The following is a 22,214-nucleotide window of genomic DNA, read 5'->3' as shown; positions in this document are numbered from 1 at the left end:
TTAACTTTGAACATTGCACAGAAGCATCAGTTATGCAACCAAATATTACTATACAGAATATTGATGTTCCTGACTACAACTTGCACTTTAAAAGCACTATGTGATCAGCGTTTTATGTCGTCATGGATCCATAAATACAACAATAAATTGCCTGTTGACTGGCAAAAGCAGAATAAATGTCAGCATTTTTTCGCTATTATCATCACAAACACTATCGTGAGCTATTTAACAATACCGTGAGCTTTTCCACAATATCGCAATAAATATCGTACCGTGAGGTCAATACCGAAATTAGGGATGTAACGATATCAAAATCTCACGGTACAATACAGTGTTCACTGCTGTGTGTGTGTGCACTTTGGATGGGTTAAATGCTTGGCTGTAGGTCACGTCACATTTTTCTTTTTTTCACTTTCTTTCCGTGAACATTTGGGCGACATTAAGCAAATATTTCCACACAGTGCCGTAGATGTGGGGCGTGTTTGAATGAGCCATTTTATGGGGGGTTTGGCAGAGTCTAAATAATAAATAATAAATAAAATTGATAAATAATATCTCTTTGGATTTGAGACTTTAGTCTTGGCAACTTTACAGATCTTCTTTATGCCATCAAGAGCTTGTAACACTACAAAAAGAAAGGAAAAATTGAAATCACATTATATGACCCCTTTAAGATGGTTTTGGATAATATATTTAAAAGTCAGCATGAAATGAAAATCCACCCTATATATTTTCTGAATGCATATTATTGTGAATGATTTAAACCATTCATGTTTCTTTTTTGACCAAAACGTCATAACTAAGTTTTCCAGTGAAACAACCATCTGGTGACGCATGTCTGACTTCTCTAGTCATTTAGTTCACTTAAACCTCAATCAATAGTTTTTTTCACAATTGATTTCAAGCTCACATTTAGATCCGGCCCCATCCAATCAACAACAAACAGACAGACCCAAGTCACCTTCACTTCACATTTTAAATAATGTTTCACTTGTACTTACGTCACAATATGGAAGAAAACATCTGTTCCTACTTCTTTTACATCACAACTTGAACATAAAAATCCAGATAGCCACATGACTAGTCAATTATGACTGCTCTTGAACATCCCTAATGCTTATACAAGTGTTTCAAGTTCAAAACTTTTTCCTCTGATTAATTTCAAAGTTCAATTGCATACTTTTGTGGAGAGGCACGTCACGAGAGCTGTCCAACCACTAACATGAACTCCACTGTCAGAACCACCACCACACGCTCTGCCATCCATACACCCACAGAAAAGATAAAAAAAACTCAGCTACAAGATACGAATCGAATTTTTAGAAAGGGAATGTATGTATGTGTGCTTTGTAGTTTATAGACAAGCTACGATAAAAGCAAACACTCCAACTGGAAAGTATGTAATCAAACTAATTTCTAATAATACTTGTATTCCAAAAGGAGAGAAAAACATCCCAGTGCCACATCAATCATTTCAATGGCTCTCGGCAGCTATTTTCTCATTAGATAGCCAAGTTTAAAACCTTAGACATCCAAACACTTGCTAACGGAAACAATGTATGCAAACTCATAGGCCCTCAGCTCCACTCTTTCTAGGAAAAAATGATAAGTGTAGCTGCTCGGTGTAAAGTGGAGGGTGCAGGGTTTGTGTGCTGACGTGCTTGTGTGTAAGAGTGTGAGCTTAAGCCGTGAATCCCGCACCAGACCATCTGCTGATCCAGGGTGTCACTACATCTCCCCCCGATCCGTCATGGATTATCCTGTTACGTGCTTTAGATGCCTGCAGATTCCCAGCAGTTAAAACAAAGCAGGTAAGACAAATCCCTATGAGCACTGCATGACAGAGCGAGAGTAAAGGATGACCTTGATGTGAAAACACTTCCCTTTCAGTTCTGTCAGGGTCAAGTGTTTGCTAATTGATTCACTGTAGATTCACTGTAGAATTGCTGTAGCCCTTGCTGTAGCCCATTTTCTTATTTCTGTAGAATCCTAGATAAATGAACTATGGCCAAAACTGGCCAAAATAGCAAATGACGAAATCATTTTGGGACTACAACATCAAAAATGTAAAGTTTGAGAACTTTCTATATTATTGCATCGTCAGCCAGTCTGATACAGATTGTCAGTCATTATATATATATATAATAAACATCGATAAATAGAACTACAAACTATTTTCTTCTGATCATAACTCTTTCAGCGCCCCCTCTACACAGCTTGGCGATGGCGACTCTAGCCTGAAATAAGACTAAATTATTTAGGGCCTTGCAAACAATGAGTCAGCCACCTGAATAATGGTGTTTATCTGTGTCAATGTTTGTACAGTGTGCCACATGGTACAGTCATATGCATATCACAGAATACATTATGTCCTTTCAAAACACAGAGCAACGCTCATTTGAAATGAACAGAGCCTGCGGTGTAAATAGCATGACAGGGTTGTGTTCTGGTTATGGGAAAAAGGGAGCTGGGCTTTTGTGTTGATATTTATTGTGTTATACAAGTGGCTCATTACTCGTCGTCGGTGGTAGATGTTAATCCATCATCTTAAAAATTCCTAATGCTGGAACTCAACCACTTAAATGAAAATCTATCCAAACTATTGTTAGTTGGCACCAAAATTCCTCGAAACCTCATTAAAATCAGCAGGAGAGTCATCATAAAAGCATAAAAAGATGTTAATGCTCTGCGAATATTCATAACTCCTATTAAACTAGAACTACAAACTTGAAAATGTTACATTTATTGACCTAATCTAGGAAATTTAACTCAGAAATTTTTTTTTCGAGTATTTTTATCCCTAACTAATTAAATAGGAAATTGACTTTTAGAAGTGAAGTCTTTCATTTTTGAGAAAGCATGCGTGGTTTTCTTTTGAGAAAGACATCAAACTTCAGGGTAGTGTAATAATGGCTTCCATATGCTCTTAGCTGTAAAGAAACCTAAGAGAAACCACAAGAGGTTTACTGCAAGATGATTCTCCATGCTATACTATACAATTAACGGTCATCCAAATGATCCAATCCCATATTTTTCAAAATTAAAACCAAGCCAATCATTTCCTCAACCCTGAGTTTTTTTTTCTTTTTCTTCAGTGCTCCTCTATGATCTGAACATACCATCAAAATATTCCCAAAGAATGAACTGCAACTACCATTATATTTGTCTTGATGCCTGCCTTATTATTTTTAATTTAAAATAAATGCCAAATTTATACTCGCATGTAATAAATGAACAATGTTTGCCATTCACGCAATGTTTGAACAACATTGCTTAGTTATAATCAGTCTACACATGGTCAAGGTATACAAACATTGTGACTATTTGAACACTGATGAACTTAACACTCGGGATCAGAAATGCTGTTTAATTAAGGCTGGAACAAGTGATACTGAGCAAATACTGAGAAACGTCACAATTAATCGTTAAAACAGCTTTGCTTTCAATATCGCTTTCTGGACAATTGTAATTAAATATTAGCTATGGGTTTCATCTAAGGTCACAGGAAACATGGTGACACCATCAAAGTAGAACTCCAGGCATCTGAGAAGGGTGTGACAGGAGATTGGTGAATACACTGATTCACTGCTGTACTGTGTATATAATGCCATGGTAATCAGGGACCATGTGCCACAGCAAGGACAGTGTGAAGTGACACTGACTATGTAGATTGCTCTTCACCAAAGATCATTTAGAGCTTATTCTCTCCATCCAAAATCTGAGACAACTAGTGAACATTAGTGGCAACTAGTAAAAAAAAATCGACAGTATAATATTTATATTACAAAGGATTTAGGCCTATAATTTGAATACAGTTCTTTGGACCTTTTATTGAAATCTATTCTCTCCTGAAAAAACTAAACAAAATAAAACAAAAACAAAAAAGCTACTATTTTGAACATCGATAACAGTAAGAATTGTGCCCTGAGCATATTATAGAATGATTTCTGAAGGATCCTGTGACACTGAAGACTGGAATAATCATGCCAAAAATTCAGCTTTGCATCACTAGCATAAATTAGGTTTTAAAATATATTGAAATAGAAAACAGTTGTTTTGAATTGTAACATTTACTTTTTTTTACTAGTGCTGGGCAATGATTTGTTTTTTTTTTATCGCATTATTGTCTGTGATAAATGGCAATTTATCACATTATTATGCACAAAACTAATAATCCATTCAAAAGTAGTGTATTGTGCCCTTTTTTTCATTTAAAAGTAGGCCTACTGCTATATGAACAAGTGTAATAACATTTGGTTTGCAAACACTTTAAACAAATAAGGTGCTTTTTACAGCAATGTTCCTTTTTTATATAGTAACAGTTAAAATATTTAAAAAGATTCAAACATTCACTGATGCTCCAGAAGGAAACACGATGCATTAAGAGCTGGGGGTAAAAACTTTTGGAATTTGAAGATCAAGGTAAATTGTACTTAATTTGTGTACCGGGAAACATACAAGTATCTTCTGTTGCTTACGAAGGGCAGAACTAAATGGGAAAAAAAATCATATTTCAACAAAATAAGACAAATTTGGCCATCTACATCATGTTCAAAAGTTTTCACCCCCCAAATCTTAATGCATCTTGTTTCCTTCTGGAGCATCAGTGAATGTTTGAATCTTTTTTAATAATTGTGTTGGAGTGCCTCAATTGTCTTAATTGTGAAAAGATGTATCTCAAAATTATAAAGTCACTGCTGGAAAGGGTTCAAATATGCAAAGATGCTGGAAAACTGAAGAATCTGCACGACCTTAAAGATTTTTCTGAAGAACGCTGCTCAGTTTAACTGTTCAGAACAAACAAAGGACTCATGCACAACCATCAGAAAACAGAAAGACAGCCGTGGATCATCAGGTAACAGCACACAGTATTAAGAACCAAGGGTTCCCAAACTTTTGAGTGGGGTTATTTGAATAATTTCAGCATTTGTTTTTGTCTTGTGGACTAAATGTTAACATCTTTTATGTACAATATCTTACTCAGGACAGTACTAAATAAAAAATAACATGCATTTAGTATGATCTCTCTTATTTTTTAAAAATTACTCACATTTTCACTGATTCTGCAAGGGGTGCCCAAACTTTCGAGCCCCACTGTATATCATTGATGTAATTAAATTAAATATAAAAGTATTTATAGAAAATATTTTATAGTTTGTTATAGAAAAACAAGCTCAGAGTCCAGAGCACTCGGTCATAACATTTTAACAGGCGACCTTCCTATTAGAGACCTGCACGATCGCAGAACCCATCGCAGCAGAGTGTGGTGCGGGACATTACTTGATGTGTGGGTAGAGACTCTAATGATGCAGGAGAATAATTAGGGTGCGCTCACACTAGGAATTCTTAACCATGCCGGAGCGCGTTTGACCTCCAAAGCCTGGTTTGTTTGACTAGTGTGATCGCTCCCTGGCTCGGTTGGAAGAGGTGGGCAAGAGTGTGGTTCAGTTATATATAGTTCAGTGAGTGTGAGCGCTACACACGCCGGAGCGCAGATCTTCTGATACGTGCTGCATAATTGCCTGAATATTTCTGACTGGCAAAATAATAAACCAGAAAGGTAAAACGATGCACTGAACTGTGTGAGCGCTTCTCTGCTGTCTTCACGTGCTATCGGAAACTTCCTATTTACAACTTATGAAGTCATGATTACGAGCTCATTGCATTCTTTTCTGTAAAAATAACAGTGGACAGTGGCTTGGGAATGTTGATGCTTAGCCTAAATCATTTGATAGGGAGCATCCCTTCCTGTGACCCATGATTTGTCTGTATGTGTATCAGAGCCTGTGAGCAATGGACTTTCATAATAATAAAAACTGCGTTAACACGTGATAAAATAATTGTTGGCGTTAATCAATTAATATGTTAATTTCTTAGCATTTGGTTTGTCCTACTTTTGCTTCAACATTATGCCTGATAATGATGTTATCCTGCATAATTGGTGTGTGATCCAAAGAAAATCTAAAGACATTATATACAAACCAAACATGTATACAGGCTTAACTTACAAGTGTGCACACACACACACGCACAAAAATACAAAACAAAACAACTTCAACACAACCATCTCTTCTTCCCTTTCACACCTCTGGCCCTCACTGGTACACAGAGATCATAAACATGTACACAATAGTTCGTTTCCTTTAAACGTGTCCCACTACACACTCAGCAATCTTCCCGTTTATGTGCACACTCACCATTTGGCTGGGGTTCATTAAAAATTCACAGTTTGTCCCATTAAAGATTCACCACAGCAGTGCTGTTACGTTTATCAGGCCTCTGCCAGTCGCCCTCCAGCAAGCAGCAAGGAATCATTCCAGGGCCCTGATAATACAGCAAGGCCGTGATGCTGCTGCTGATCTGAGGGAGGTCAGAGAGAGCGAGAGAGATGTGGAGAGGCAGAAAGTAGTGAAGGTCCTAGCCTCTTTTTCCATTTAGAGTGAAAACAGGCTGTGCACCTCAATTATTCAGCAGTGTTTCACGCGCTCCTGACATCACCACTGCATGCTCGCAATGCCTGCGTCTCAGCCACAGGCTCCACACTGCCCTGGATCACACCACTGACCACCATCACACACACATGCTACAAGCATGCACACTATCATTAGTACTGTACAGTATGTTCAGTCAAACCACACATGGCCACAGAAGTGTGTAGGGATATGTTTACATCAGAGAGGATACTTATTATTTTTTTCTTAAAAATAATGAAAATCTGTTAAAATTCTTTTAACATTACATGTCCATTAGTTGTTTCAGTATACCATATTCAAATTTATCATGTATAACTAAAATTAACATTATTTGAGATATACATGTTTTTAATTATGTTATAAAGGATGTCAATGTTAAAGTAACCCTATATATACGTTATTAAAGGTCAGGTTTAAAATACAGTGTCCTTAGTTTGAAAAAAATACAGTCTCCTTAGTTTGAAAAAAAAAAATTGATGTCTACTGTTTTAATAATAATAATAAAGTAATAAAATACAGTAACACTTGATATTAAGATTCAATTAAAGTCGGCATGAAACTTAAATTTACTCTATTTTCTAAATGCATTTTATTTATCTTCTAGTGAATGATTTATCTACTGTATGTACATCAATGCAATTTTTTAACAAATGTACTGACCTTGTCATTTTTACCAAAATGTCTACCGGTATTAATTTGTTCTTCCGGTGAAAAAACTGACTTCTGTCTAGTGACATCTGTAGGACTTCTCCAATCATTTAGTCCACTTAAACCTGTCCCATTCTTACAATCATCTGCAAACTTGCATTCAGATCTGCCTCTATCCAATTAAAGTGCCTTAGCTTGAATGTACTTCAATGCATTAGAGATCATGGAATGCATTAGAACATAGAACATTCATTAATCTAAAGTTACATTTAACTCATGGTAATATATACTTAAAATCTATTACAAATCCTTTTGTATGAATAGAAAATAACCTAAATTGCTGCAGTAAAAGTACTGCTTAGTTCATGACACTTCACATGTGTCAAAGCAAAAGAAGATGGGGTGGTATGTGACATCACAGGTAAGTTTACATTGTTTATCCTCAGGGCACTTACCTTTACATTTCATTAGACTAATTTAAATGTTATACAATATTGTACTAAATAAATTGAAGTTCAAGTTAATGTGAAACTGAAATTAAATCTTAAACTACACTTTTGAGAACAAACGAATGAGAATCTAATAAGCCACTTGGAGCACTACCATTAAACAACAACCATTAGACTGCACTGCAGCACTCTCAACATACAAGAGTGTACTGCTGTACTCTATATACTATAAGGTATAAACAAAGTTTGACTGAGTAATTGCAGACTATCCTGGCCTTTGAAAGATGACTCACAGATGATAATAGCCTATGTGTCTGTTAACAGGTTGGCATGTCGAGAGATCTCTCTGGGCTTTGATTAAGGCCAAGGGAATGGGGAGATTTCGCAGGAGGGGGCTTTGGCACTTGTGTGGGCTCCACCGGATGAATAGCACTGTTGCTTTTTAATGCAGTGCCAGCCAGCATGATGAAGAGTTTGAAGAAATACAGTTGCCAAGTTTCTTTTAAGGAAGCTTAAGAGAGTCGCCAAACTATGCTGATCTAATTACCTGATGTTTTTTGTCCAAGGATCTTCGAAAATAAATCTGTTGTTTACTGGCCATCCATGGGGACAGTAGCATACAAATATGCACACAATGAGAACAGGATCTGTTGTAATTCAGCTTGAAGGTCTACAGACAGTACAATAATTTCTCCAGCTCTCACCTCAAACACTAATAAAGGGCGAAGGGAACTGCTCTTGCATTACAACACAACATCCACCCAATTCGTCACCGCAACAAGTCACTAAAACAAAGCTCTATGTGCATATATTTGTTAATGGATTTCAGTCTGTGTGAAAAGTTCATACAAAGTTAATGCAATTAATGTGTCATCAAGATCAGTCTTCGCTGCCACCTCTGAGTAATCATGCCCATGTCTAGCTGACAATCCAAAAGAGTCATTTAATTAAATCCATTTCATTTAATTCAACCCAAGACAGCCCAACCTGATCCCATAAGAGGAGAGGTACACAAAGTGTCTGTTCCCCGAAATAGATCCAGTGCTTGATTTTGTTTGCATTGGAGAAGAAACAGTAACTGGGGCTCATATATCCTGACCATCTTCATCAACAGATGATACTGACAGTGATTAGTGACTCAACTGAGAAGGAATGAATGAAAGTAGTAGCATCAACAGGTTAACTGCATTAGCTGTTAACCATTTGATATTGTTGAGTCAGCTTGATGAAGAATGGATAGACTAATATAATTATATCTATGTGCTTCCTGTTAAGCATTTGTGGTAGGTTAAGATACTTAAAATTAGAATGTGCTCAGAGCAGTGTCTACCGTTCAAAATGTAGGAATTGGTCATACTGTATGTGACCAGGTCTGATAGTTTGCTATATCACAAATAATGCAGATCTGATTAGATCAAAGAGAGAGACCTTAGTTTATTGAGGATGAAGATTTGTGAACATACTATGAAGACAACAGCCAGGCAGTAAAGCAAAGTCTTACCTCGTGCTGACAGCTTTTTTGTGTTGATGATCTTAGCAGCATATTCCTGGCCGGTTGATTTCTTTACACATCGACGAACAATAGAAAAGGCACCCCTGTTTGAAAGAAACAGCAATGCATGACAATAATAACACAATCAAGCAAGCCTGAAATCTGATTTAAGCCAAAAACATTGCAATAGTGTCCATCCACATTTAAGCAGCATTGGTTCCGGACATAAAGTTTTGCATTTCACATAGGGATTTTCCAAAAGTCTGATTAGAATTTTAAGCTATGAACAAAAACATCCATATATAAGCTGAATCACACTACTAATGACAATCAAATTAAAATGATAAATACATAGCTTTTGATTAAAAGGAGTTGATTTATAAATATGTATTGTTTATTAGAGCCCGACCAATATATCGGCCGGCCGATATTATCGGCCGATATAAGCTAATTGCATTTAAATCGGCATCGGCATTTATAACGGCTGATGAAACATGAGAAACAGAGTCTCATGCTTCACTCATGTTATGAGTGTTGCATAGTTTGCCCACCAGAGGGAGCTCTGCAGCTCCAGAGTTAACAACAGCGCCAGAAGTCCACTACAGAAGAAAGCGATCAACTGTTTTGACGGTGAGTCTGTCGTTCGTCATGTGAAATGATTGTAGATTTAGTTCATACCCTGTATATAAAAACTGTGTGGTAGTTCTAGCTAACGGTCCTATCATTATTACTTCTAAATATTCTGTAACATCACTTACAGCCGCTAATGCATTGCTATATTAGATTAGCCACAAAACTAATACCATGTTTATCAGTGGAAGAGCGCGAACGTTAATAGGAGGTCAAACTATAACGTTAGCGTTTAACTTATTCTTATTCTATTGCGGTGTTTTTCCCACATAATGACCATAATTGGGACTTTCACACAGGACGCGGTATGCACGGCGCTTGCCGCTGGGCTCAGCGTTGCCCTTCAGATACAACGCGATTTGCGCTGCGCTATGGCATAGGCGGAGTTTTAAAAACGTTTAGCGGGAGCTCTTTCATAGTCTGTTCCTCCTCCTTTCGGTCAGCAGCAAACATGTATCTGTCCCGTTGTAAGAAGCGAGCGATAGCGCTAGTCCTGCTGATGAGAATTAAGAGAGAAGCAAGGAAGAAGAGGCTACCCTCAGGTCCAGAGAACAATTTGGTGAATTCAGGCTGGTTACGTTACTCTAACGCTAATAGCTTCCTTTTTAGCAGGCCCCTTAAATGCTTGCTATTAACTTGTTTGAAGGTGGTTCTTCTCAAAATTGACAGCGGTGTGTTCATGACACTAACGTTAACCATTCAACTTCGAATTGATTCCGTAATCTTCCGGTAATAGTAGGCAAGACGATGTTTTGATTCAGACTGCACAAAGAGAAGAGGGGAAGATATACGGGTCTGTTGTGAATGTGTCTGTGAGAGCAAATATAGTGTAGTTACAGTAACTACAGTAGGTGCGTCAGAAATGATTAAACCAGAGGGGACATGTAAATAAATGTGAGCTGAACAAGCGCTTTTTTTTTTTTTTTACATATTGTTTCAAAGCAGCTTTACAGACATAACAGGAAAATGTTGAAATAATATTGTTAAATATAAGTAGGTAATAACCATTGCTTGACAAATAAAAAAAAATATATATATATATTTCTCATTTTTGCCTATGTAGGAGATCCCAGTTTATTATTATTATAATTCTAATGATGACATGAGTAATGATACATGGTGATATTATTAATACACATGCTTATTCTTTCTCCGTCTCTCTTTCTGCCTACAGATGGCTGGAAAAGGTGAATGCTGTAGCAGCAAAGTGTGGGACTACTTCTGCGAATACTTTAACTTTAGTATTATAATTTATTTACAGTAAACACACAGACTGTTAAAACCAGCTTCAACTGGAAGAGAGTAAAAGTGTTAAATGTTTAAAATCAGACTGTTTTTTGATCATTAAAAAATATATACTTTTGATGTGCAATTGTTTAGTCATTGAGACTGTAATCTAAGGCTTTTTTTTTAACATAGTCCATTCTAGAAAATGGTTTATACAGCCCACATACATAGAACAGGCAGATATTTTGCTATTGAATGTTGTGTAAATGCAGTTTATAGGAAATGGGTCTAATATCCAGATTATTTTTAAAATCAAAATATCGGCTTATAAATCGGCTCTTTTCGAGTTAATATCGGCATCGGCCCCCAAAAATCCATATCAGTCGGGCTCTATTGTTTATATATAGATTAGTATTTACTTTGAATTTCTGATTGGTGGAGATTTCGCAGCAAAATCCTGGGTTATTTAGTTTTTCAATTTCATCAGGATTTCCACTGTTGAACATGGTTATTTAGAAAAAAAAAATTAAACAATGTGGGCTGATGACTTCAACCAAAATTATATTTCATTGATTAACAACCACGTAGTCCGCAACAGGTGTCTTCAAAGGTTTATAAGATCATTCAAAATCAATTACACTACGGAGAAAACTTTTTTTTACTTCCAGAATCCCACTGTTGCACTCTATCAGATGGAAAATCAGGGGGAAAAATGCAATAATTCACTGGCACTAAAAATTCAGCATTAAATGTGCTACAAACTGTCATTGTTCTGCATTGCATTGCATTGCAAGAATCTTAAAAAAATGAATAATTAATTAATTAACGACTGCTCAATAAGGACATGTGATGTGTGTGTAAGATCATTAAAGCTGCTGCAAATGATTTACGCACAAAACATACTTGCAAAAATGGATGGAAGATAAATATGTCCATTTCAGGCTTTTAAGAGCTCTCTGAAAATGATGCGGGCACTGCCAAAACATCTACTACACTGTACTGAAATATTTACTATTTAAATGCTAGCTGAAAAAATGTACGCCGAGCATACAGCTACTTTTGAATAGACAAGGATGCTTTTTGGCAGCAGAATGGAGTAGGTATGGTATCTAACAGCAGGGGCTAAGTAATACATGCTAACCCTTACCAATTACGGTGCGTTCACACTGACAGCGGTTAAATCGTGGGAAGCTGTGGAGTCATTGGTCTTTTTAATTATTTTTTTTTACTAAGCTCTGTTCAGCGTAGTCACTTTGCTCTCAGTTGCCGTCACTCAAAACCACCGTCAGTGTGAGCACCCCTTTAGTTCAGAAAAACAGGTAGCCCAGGCCCAAACTTACACCATTGAGGCAGAGCCACATCCAACATGTCTGATCGGATAGCATGTACAGGCATGTATTTTAGTTTTTCTGTTTACGGAAACAAATGTGATTTCTCAGCAGACCAATTACCGTGATGTATGTCGGGCATGGTATTAAAAAAATAATAAAAAATAAATCAGTCAGCAGCTTTATTAACAGTAATGTGCCACATCATCAAGTTAAATGCTAAATTCTACATTACACAAACAAAACAGCACAAAGATATTTACTATTTTATTACGTTACTGCTTTATTCATTTCTGATTTATTTCCACGGATCTTTTTTTTTTTTAAGTTTGTGTAAAAGAACAGGTTCTAAAAGCGATTCAGTGGGACTTGCACTCCAACATTTCAGACAATTTTTTTTTTAAATGTTGTAAAGTATAATTGTAAACATTTCCAGTATGTTTACTATTAAAGCAATTTGCATGCAAAGTAAATCCAAGCTTTCCATCTAACTCATCAGTTTGGCTCAATAAGATGATCAGTTGACTCGTTAATCACTCAAACAGAGTCAATACAATTCATGAACAAATCTTATGGGCTTTTTATACAGGTTTTATAAATAGTTCAAGTTCATTAAAACAATATGACTCAACGAAACAAATCATTGACATTACTCTGTGCTAATTCACTTTCATATTTGTTTTGATTTTTTTTGGAGGCTAGTCAACAACTGGTCGTTTCAAGAGGTACAGTTATGGACAAAAATTATTATAAAACGTTTCAATAATGTCATGTAGATATATTGGCTTTTTTAATTAAAAAATAAAGTTTTATGTTTGATGTTTGTTTACTAAGGAACTATTACTGCTATGTATTAAAGCCAACTCTTTGTTGCATGTGCATTTGTAAAACTGTCCTACAATCGAGTCGAAAACATTTCCTGTATGTTTTATTTGTAACATCTCGTGCGAACATTACAGTAATTCGCACGAGCTGTTGACTCTAGACTCCACTTAGAGATTCAATTCGATTCGCGAAGAATCGTTCAGAACGGTTTTGTGTACAGGTTCAACTGGTTCATCAAAACGATCCGACTTAACAGAACGATTCGTCCATGGTTCGGGCAACGCCAATTCACTTCCTTTATTTTCACGTTGTTTTTGGCGGCTGGACAACAACTGTCAACAAGCTTAACCGACCGCCCAATGACGGCGCGATATATGATGCCCAAAACAGCAGCATTTTCCCGTAACTATCGTTACACAAGTCTGCAGCAAACCGTACTATCAGGCTGCGCGAGGCAGCAGTCATCAGTGATCTCTGATCGATGCTACTAAATGCTGTTAAAGTTTGGGTGTGCATTCAAAACGAGGACGCAAATGACAAAGCCGAGCGTCTCAGACCGAAGTATTTTCCTTTCTGACGAATGTCAAATAAAGTGTCGATAAAGTACCGCATCTCGCATCACGACGACACACAGGATCCGAGAGCACCCTGTAGCGCGCGAGCACGATGTTAGGAAACGCGTCTAAAGATAAACAAAGAAACGAGCTTTGGGAACGCCGAGGCTTAATAATCACACTGAACTGCTCAAATTGACTCAATCGGGCTTTCCGTCAGCGTGCTGCGCTGGCTTTTGACATGCACAACCGATCCGCCTCTGTGTGTGAAGGCTGCTGTCAAACACACTGAACGAGACACGGGCAACACGATGACACACAATGCAGTGAAGAGAGAGTGAGTGTAACGCAGCGGTGCGGTCGCTTACTTTCCGAGCTCTTCGTACAGCTGGTTTTCGTCTGTAAACCTGGTGGAGGTTACAATTGTAGCCATGTTGCGCTTTACGAGGATATCGCCTCTCTGTCTCCGGGAGCGCCTCGCTCGGGTTTGGGAGATCTCTCGCTCACTCAAAGGGTAAGAGAGAGAGAGAAAGGAGGAGGTGGAGAGAAGGAAGAGAGAGGTGCTGGTAAGTGGTGTGTGTGTGTGTGTGTGTGTGTGTGTGTGTGTGTTGGCGGAGGTGGAGAGAGAACGCTGCCAGCAACGCGAGATTTTCTCTCTCGACGTCGAGAAGTGACAAAGGCTACACACACACACTGTCCGAGCACGCGACGCGACGCGACTGACTGCTGCGTTGATGTATGAACGTGAGCGAATCGTTCTTTGGAGTCGGATCTTTTTAATGAATAGGGTTAATTCTTTCGCAAAACCGGTTTGAACAATTCTTTCACGAATTGGAGTTAAGTCTGATTCGAACATGCCAGAGTCGACTCGTAATGAGCATTTGGAGTGAACTATGGATTTAGACAAGTTAAAGCAAGCTTCACAGAAAATGTTACAGATTCACCTCACTAAATATATTATGGAAATATACATACGACTTGGTTGTGTACAAAGTTTGTTAAAACACATCAGAGTTGATTTTCATATTCACCCCCCTTTTTATGTGGATATAAGATATTTCCTGTGAATGTGCTAGACTTTGGATTCATAAACTGCTCATAGGTTTAATAGCAAGTATAAGGAAATATTTGCGCTACAAACCAGCGTGTTTATGACAGTACTAAAATAATATTTTAACAAATTAACAAATATTTTAAAAATGTAACAAATACCAGTTTGCAACAGAAGCAGCTTAACTTAGTGTACAGTTACTGAAACCAGAAGCTAGGAAATAAAAAATAACATCTGCTCTTACAAAAACACACACACACACACACACACTATAAGAAATGTAGGCCTAATTTTTTATGCTATTGTTTAATGTAAATGAAAATGGCTTTATGGTTCTAAATTATTTTGTCATATTTTGTATTATGTGCTGGACTGGCACCACCATTGGTCTGTTGTTGTTCTTTGACACGTTTGACAGTAAGCTGAATCATTCAAATGTTGATTTTACAATCCCCCCCAGCTCATATTCATAAAATATTCAATATTTAGCTGGATAAAGGGCACTGGCAAAGTTTCACTGTGCTTGAACATTGTTCTTCACAGGTACAATCACAATCTCAAATAGCAGAGGTGGGTAGTAACGAGTTACATTTACTTCGTTACATTTACTTGAGTAATTTTAAAAAAAGGTGAGGTGAAGTGACATTCAGCCAAGTATGGTGACCCATACTCAGAATTTGTGCTCTGCATTTAACCCATCCGAAATGCACACACACAGAGCAGTGAACACACACACTGTGAGCACACACCCGGAGCAGTGGGCAGCCATTTATGCTGTGGCGCCCGGGGAGCAGTTGGGGGTTCGATGCCTTGCTCAAGGGCACCTAAGTCGTGGTATTGAAGGTGGAGAGAGAACTGTACATGCACTCCCACCACCCACAATTCCTGCCGGCCCGGGACTCGAACTCACAACCTTTCGATTGGGAGTCCGACTCTCTAACCATTAGACCACAACTTCCCTTCCCTTTTTTTGGGGGTAACGAATACTTTTCGGAGTATATTTAAAGATGGGTACTTTATACTCTTACTTGAGTAAATTTTTGGGGAAAAATATGTACTTTTACTTCGTTACTGTGGGCGACGCTCCTCTCGTTACTTTATCTTAATGCAATAAATGTTATAATGCTTCAGTTTATTCCAAACGCGCCGTCTACTTTTCTCTGGGCAATGAGCGATGCCCATTCTGATATTCTCATATGAACCAATTCACTCGTTTGCCAATTGGTTTGATCAAGCCTTTGAACAGAATTCACATTTAATATAAAGTCAGTCGTATTAAAAATATGTTATGGCATGACACCTATATCTGTTACTTAAGTAAACAGACAGGGTTTTATAATAAATTACATAAATTGGAGTAAAGGCTGATGAAATATATACATTTATACACGCACACATACATTACATACATTTTATCTATATATCTAAATAAAAATAGGCTCAGTATATATGACCAAAAGTAACTAGTAACTAACTACTTGAGTAGATTTTTTATCCGATACTCTTTTACTCTTACTCAAGTAGCTATTCAAGACTAGTACTTTTACTTTTACTTGAGTAAATATTTCTAGAAGTACTTTTACTTTTACTTGAGTACAGTTTTTGAGTACTCTACCCACCTCTGTCAAATAGTAATGTTACTCTATAAACACATTGGAATCCCTCTCTGGAAAACTAGTTCTACTTCCTGAAAGCAACAAAGCAAAATTTAGCTTTGACAATTTTTGCTTCATTGTGGCTTATCAAAAGAGCAGTCTCTGGATAATAAGGCCCAAAATATACTTTGTGCAAGTACATAAATGCTGATGCTTCCAGCTACACAAGCTTAAATTCATGCATATAGTTGCATTCTAAAATACCCAAGCAGATGTTTTATTGCAGTTTTTATAGTCTTGATATATGAAGTTATTATGATGAACATAATCAGACAAAGCCTTGGTTCATTCATCTGGTCATCAGTCCTGCTAACAAAAATACAAATGTCAATTATTGGTAAAACAACAATCAGTCATATAAAGTTATACATTTATTTTATTTATTCCTCTTATTATATTATTTGTAATCATTTTACCATCTAAAAACCAAAAAAACTAACAGCCATTTAAAACAACAGGTGCGACAGTCATTCATTATTTGCAGGTGTGCATGCACAAACAGACAAACGTACTCCGCTATATTTTTACAAACAGATTTACTCATATGATGCAAGCCTGCTTCAGGTTTCAAACATTATATTAGTCCATTATGTGGACCTTTAGTGCTTCTTAGAAAAAGAGTGTGACAACTCTGTGTCTCGTGGTTGTAAATGCTCGTTCTTCTTTCATGGTCAATCTTGTGGAGCAAAACAGTCCGATTAGCAATGAATGCATAAGAAGTGCAGGGACTGTAATTACACAGAGGCAGGTTGATATGAAAGCTTAATTAGAGCGGAGTAGAGGTGGGTGGTTATTAATTGCAGTGTTCCCACAGTGCTGTTGCTGCATATGAGAATGTGTCCTTGCATACTTGGAAATCAGCATCAGTTCCTCAGGAAAGTGCACTGCTTTAAGTATTACAGACTACATTTGTAGTTCATGTTTGAATTGTATGTGTGATGCATAATGTGCCAAATTCAGTCTATTTTGTCTGTTAGTGTGTATTATGAGGTTCATCGAAAAACTGAAAGAGTTATCAGCACAGTCAAGCTATAACCGTATTATCACTTCATCTGTGTAATTGAAGATCAACTGAAGCGACACAAAACAGGCTAAAATATCAAGTGCAGTTTGTTGGGCTTAATGCAAATGTATTGCATTTCAGTTGACGTCTTTACATTAGCACAGTTACCATTTTAAGAATTATAATCTGCTTGTAATGAGTTGCCTGCTGTCCGATGTAGCCATGATTGTGTTGCCACACCACAGCATTATGTTGCTTTATTGACTGGGATGCTCAGTCACCACACTTATGGAAGCAGACCACCCCTATTCCTTCAACAACCCACACTTTCACCATAATCCCAGCCGTCAAGGACTTGACAGCAATCTGATGTTGCTTCAAGATTCAAACATGCATGAAAAAGTTAGTTACAAAAGTGCATCTTTTTGTTGTGTTGTGCTTTTTGAATGACACAACTAAAGCAATGAGTTGTGATGTCTGATTTGACTCGCATGAACTGGTTCTTCTCAAAGAATCATTTAGAAATTATTCACTAAACAGTCACAAGCAAATTAATGATTTGAATGAGAGGGAATCGAGCTGTTCACAACTTACTGCATCAATGGACGAATCATCTTTTAGGTTTGTCCAATTTGGCATGAGTTCACAGTGACATTGACTTCAAGCCTTGTTAAATAGTTGTTCATGCATTCTAAGATACACATGCTATTCAAAATAATAATAATTAAATGTTAGAAAAATCAAGTTATTGTCCAGTATAGTGTGGCACAATTGTATAAGGTCGAATCGATTCTGGAGAGCTTTGTTTGGAAGTATGGCTGCAGGCGTATGACATATTGGAAACATAAACAATGCAACCTTTGACTTTTAATTCAAACAGGGAGGAATATGCTTATAAACAAACTGACATTTATGTGGCATAAATACAGTTATGATTTTCAGATTGATTGCATCAGATCTAAATAATCTTGAATTTTTTTTATACAACTACAACATCCCTTCATCACAGCTTCTAGCATAACCTGTGGTTTGAATGTAAAGAAGCTGTCCACTCAAATGTACTCCATTCCTATACACACACACTAGTACTCCAGTCTCCTGAGACTGTTCCATACTATCTGGTGTAGTTTCTAAACCACTGCAATAGATTGTGAGCATGAACAACAGCGTTCCAAGCAATCTGTATCAAATGACTCTGCAATTTGGCAACAGAAACATACATTTTTAGTTTTTTGGAGCCCTTGTCCTTTTTTTTAACCTGAATGCCTGTATCTGTCAGGTAGTAAGGACATTTAATGCGTGGTATTTCATAAACAAATTGCTTGCACCTGTAAAAGATGCCAAACTCAGCATGTGTTCAGGATGACTCATACACAGAGTGAGGGAGTCAGTCAGATCTTTCTTTCTCTTGGCCAGCCCATTTGTGCATTCTTACCACAGCTGAAGTCTTTCCAAAGTGGGTTGATGCTGTTTTGAGTTGTTTTCAGAGATAAACAGGAGGAAGTGTTTTTGTTGTGTTGGTGAAATAATAACACTTACGCTCAGAAGAAGGAATAAAAGTTATTTCGTAATAATTCATCGAGGTACATTCCAGACTTTTCTTCACTTATTTTGAATGGGCAAATAATAGCAGGAAATAAAAATACCCTCTGGACTATGACCTCAGATAAGTATACAACAGATTTACATCAGAACTTGTAAAGGTGTGGCCACACTAGACTTTGTGTTTCCAAACTATGAGTTTGAAATGGTAATTTCACAAGCTTAGAGCAAATGTAATCACAACTTAAATGGATAGTTCATCCAAGAATGAAAACAATGTCTTCATTTCCTCACCCTCATGTCATTCCAAACCTGAATGACTGATGTATAACTACTTCTTCTGAACACAAGATAAGGTATTGTGAAGAATGTTGATAACCAATCAGTTGTATGGATTTGAAAAAAAAAAACATCTTCTTATCTTCTTTATGTCCTACAGAAGACAGTCATACAGGTTTTGACATGAGGGTGAGTAAGTGAGGACATTTTCTTTTTTGGGCCAACTATCCATTTAATATTTAAAAGAACATCATATTATTCAGCCATAACAATTCACTGGAAAGTAGGAGAAGATCAATCAGTTTAAACCATGGTTTAATTCATTTTTAACAAGAAGAGTCTCAAACAAAAAGTACACCTTAAGGTAAGGTGTAGACTTAAGGTAAACGTCTGTTTTTCATTATCTCCACTATGTACTAACATTATCTTTTAAATGTGTATTGACTTTTACGTTGTTCTAGATTCCTTATCTTCCAAAACTGAAGCGTTTCTTAAGTATAGGCCTTAAGGAAACATTCTCCTAGTTTAATTACTTCGTAAGAATGTGTTTAATGCAGGTGACTTCTTGACTCTGCAGCTTGATGGAGGTTAGTTTTTTCATTTATGGTTTGTGACGGAACATTTTTATGGTAGGACCATGTTACTGTGAACAAATAAAAAGGATGCATTATTTTATAGGAATGCTTACAGAAGACACAGAGTCACAAATACCATCACGTTACAGTACATCCACTTACATACATAGAAGTAAAATTTAAATATTCAAAATATTTCTAAAATGCTATTTTGGAATATGCATCACATTGAATACAGAGCCCAGTTCATCATGTCTTGTGAAATGCATTAAGTCTTGTAACCGGGAGATGAACAGACCAAGAATGTCTTGTATAAAGGGACACAGCCTTCATACCCAAGAGTGAGCTTCCTCCTCCTCAAATAGCCCTCGTTTTACATAAAATAACTTACTTTATTGCTCTTTTACTTGCTTCTACATGTGCACTGACCTGATCTACTCAAACTGAGAAGGAATGCAAAAGGACGAGGAACAGGTGGAGGAGAAAGCGCAGAAACAATGAAGAATTGTGTGTTATTCTGGTTGTGGTGGGCAATGTCAGAGCAGATTTGGATAGTGCGCAAGCATTAAAGCAAAAGGTAGGAGAATGAGAGAGGCATGAGGAGGAGTGCAAGGCAGAAGCATGTCAGAGAAAGAAAAGATAGATGAGAAAAAAAAAGTGAACCAGGGGGTGGATAAGAGAACACTGGTCCACGTACAAGTGAAGAACAATATAAGTGCTGTATTATTCTCTACCAAATCAATGCCACTACTTACATAATTTTCTGTCTTCAAATAATGGGATCATCTAATAAAGATCCAGCAGTGTCTACATTAAGTGCTCGTAGAATCACATATGATCAAATCCAGACTGCTCCGGTCTGGTTTCCATTAATTGTAAATGATCCGAACTGTTCTGATAATTCCATGGCATAATACAATTAATGGGAACTTGTCTAATATACTCATGACTAGTAAGTGTCATCTAATAATGCAGGAAGAACATAAACAGTTCAATATCACTGCATATATTTTCACACCGTGCCAGAGTGTCACAAATTGTCCTCTTCTGACAACAAGAACAAAGCAGCCCTTTGCATACGGATACCAACCTTTTTGTACAAGGCCCTGAGTTTGCAGACTCTGCAGGTACTCTTGGATCTGGCCTTTCTGTTGGTGTTCTTCATCATCCTCTTCATCTCCTGCCTCCTTCTGACCCAGCCAAGGAGTCCACACACCTCTGTGAAGTTACAGGTCAGCCGTTGGGTCATCCGGTGGATTGCGTGGAGGCACAGCAGTCTGGTTGTACTCGGCAAGTCGGGTCAACAGCACCTTGACCACCTCAGGCCATGCCTCTTCCAAATCTACCCTGTCATAGGGATCAGCAGTGATGTTAAAAAGCCAAACAGACTTTCCTCGCTGGTCTCATCTCTTTTCCATGCCCTGCCTCTGCTGTAGACCTACCGGCATTGTCTGCGTAGGAAACCAGTCTCTGTCGCCAACATTCCCTTTCAGAAGTTTTACAGTCACCAGCTCGAATGGCTGCACGTACTCCTGTATCCCAGATCCCAAAACCATTAAGATTTAGAAGTCTCAGGTCGACTTCTCCATGCTTGCGTGATACTGGATCAATGTTGAAAAGGATTTCAGTTCATGGACAGGGCAGGCCACTGCTTATTGCACCCCAAACATCTTGGCCGTCCAGGTGGCTGGAATCAGATTCTCTGTATACTGCAAGAGACAGCAGGTTTGGGTACCAGTCGGAGACATGAATTAGAGCTTGACTCACCAACCCCTTCCTTTTCAACAGTGTGCTGTGTGCTACAAAACCAACTGCTTAAACTCCACCTTCCCAGTAGGAGCCTTTGTCGCAACGCAGGGGCCAATTACAACCCCCCGAGAGAGGTTGGCCCCATTGTCTGAAGAGTAGATGAGCACAGAGTTGTAGTAGTAGGCTCGCTCCTGCACCTCACTAACAATCTCCCCTACTGACCCGTCTACCCCACTCACCATTGCAGCATAGTGGCAACAAAGTCTGTTGCCAAGGGTCTGGTAGTTTCTGAGAAGATGCCCAGGAGCTTGTAATGATGTGTGCACGGCCTGGAGGGCCACGTATAGAAACAGGGGTGTCTGCTGGTTATGACCTCTCAGGATTTCTTTCAGTCTTAATGACCACAAAAGCTTACATGACTCAACACGGCACAGTATTTGGTTCACAAACAGGGACCAAGCAGAGGGGCTGCCGTGCATGGATGATCGAGTGTTGAAGCCCAGTGTGAATCTGATACCTGAAGCAATAGATGGTAGGTGGTTATTTTGAACACAGATTCCCTACCGAAGTTCCTAAAATCTGCCACTGCCCTGCAGAGTTTAGCTGAAGCCCTGATCAATCCCACCCACCTGTAACTTTCTAGTAACTCTGAAGACCTTGTTCATATTAGGGTTGGAGCTAAACATTGCTGGACAGTGGCCATCCAGGTCTGGATTCATGGAACTCGTCTATAC

At 37.9% G+C, this 22,214-nt stretch overlaps 1 protein-coding gene and 1 pseudogene across 17 annotated transcripts in view; both read right to left on the bottom strand.

Moving 5' to 3' along the window:
* The window catches only part of LOC132157274 (calcium/calmodulin-dependent protein kinase type II subunit gamma-like), a 65,819-nt gene extending 51,513 nt beyond the window's left edge, over positions 1-14,306 (bottom strand). For 4 of the 17 annotated variants that reach the window (XM_059566542.1, XM_059566538.1, XM_059566547.1 and 1 more), the window contains exons 1-2: positions 13,995-14,295; positions 9,072-9,166 (exon numbers count right to left, since the gene is read on the bottom strand). In XM_059566542.1, the coding sequence (XP_059422525.1) occupies positions 9,072-9,166; positions 13,995-14,059 (160 nt within the window). In that variant the 5' untranslated portion in view covers positions 14,060-14,295. Of the gene's footprint in view, positions 1-9,071; positions 9,167-13,994 lie in introns of all 17 variants that reach the window. The other 13 variants (XM_059566544.1, XM_059566545.1, XM_059566550.1 and 10 more) reach the window with 5 other exon arrangements.
* A 6,642-nt stretch (positions 14,307-20,948) lies between these two features.
* Positions 20,949-21,959, bottom strand: LOC132157597 (arylsulfatase I-like; annotated as a pseudogene).
* Between the last annotated feature and the right edge of the window lie 255 nt (positions 21,960-22,214).

Source organism: Carassius carassius, chromosome 14, assembly GCF_963082965.1.
Source record: "Carassius carassius chromosome 14, fCarCar2.1, whole genome shotgun sequence".
Lineage (NCBI taxonomy): Eukaryota > Metazoa > Chordata > Actinopteri > Cypriniformes > Cyprinidae > Carassius > Carassius carassius.
Note: the sequence above shows the minus strand (reverse complement) of the source record. Positions and strands in the feature narration are given on the sequence as shown.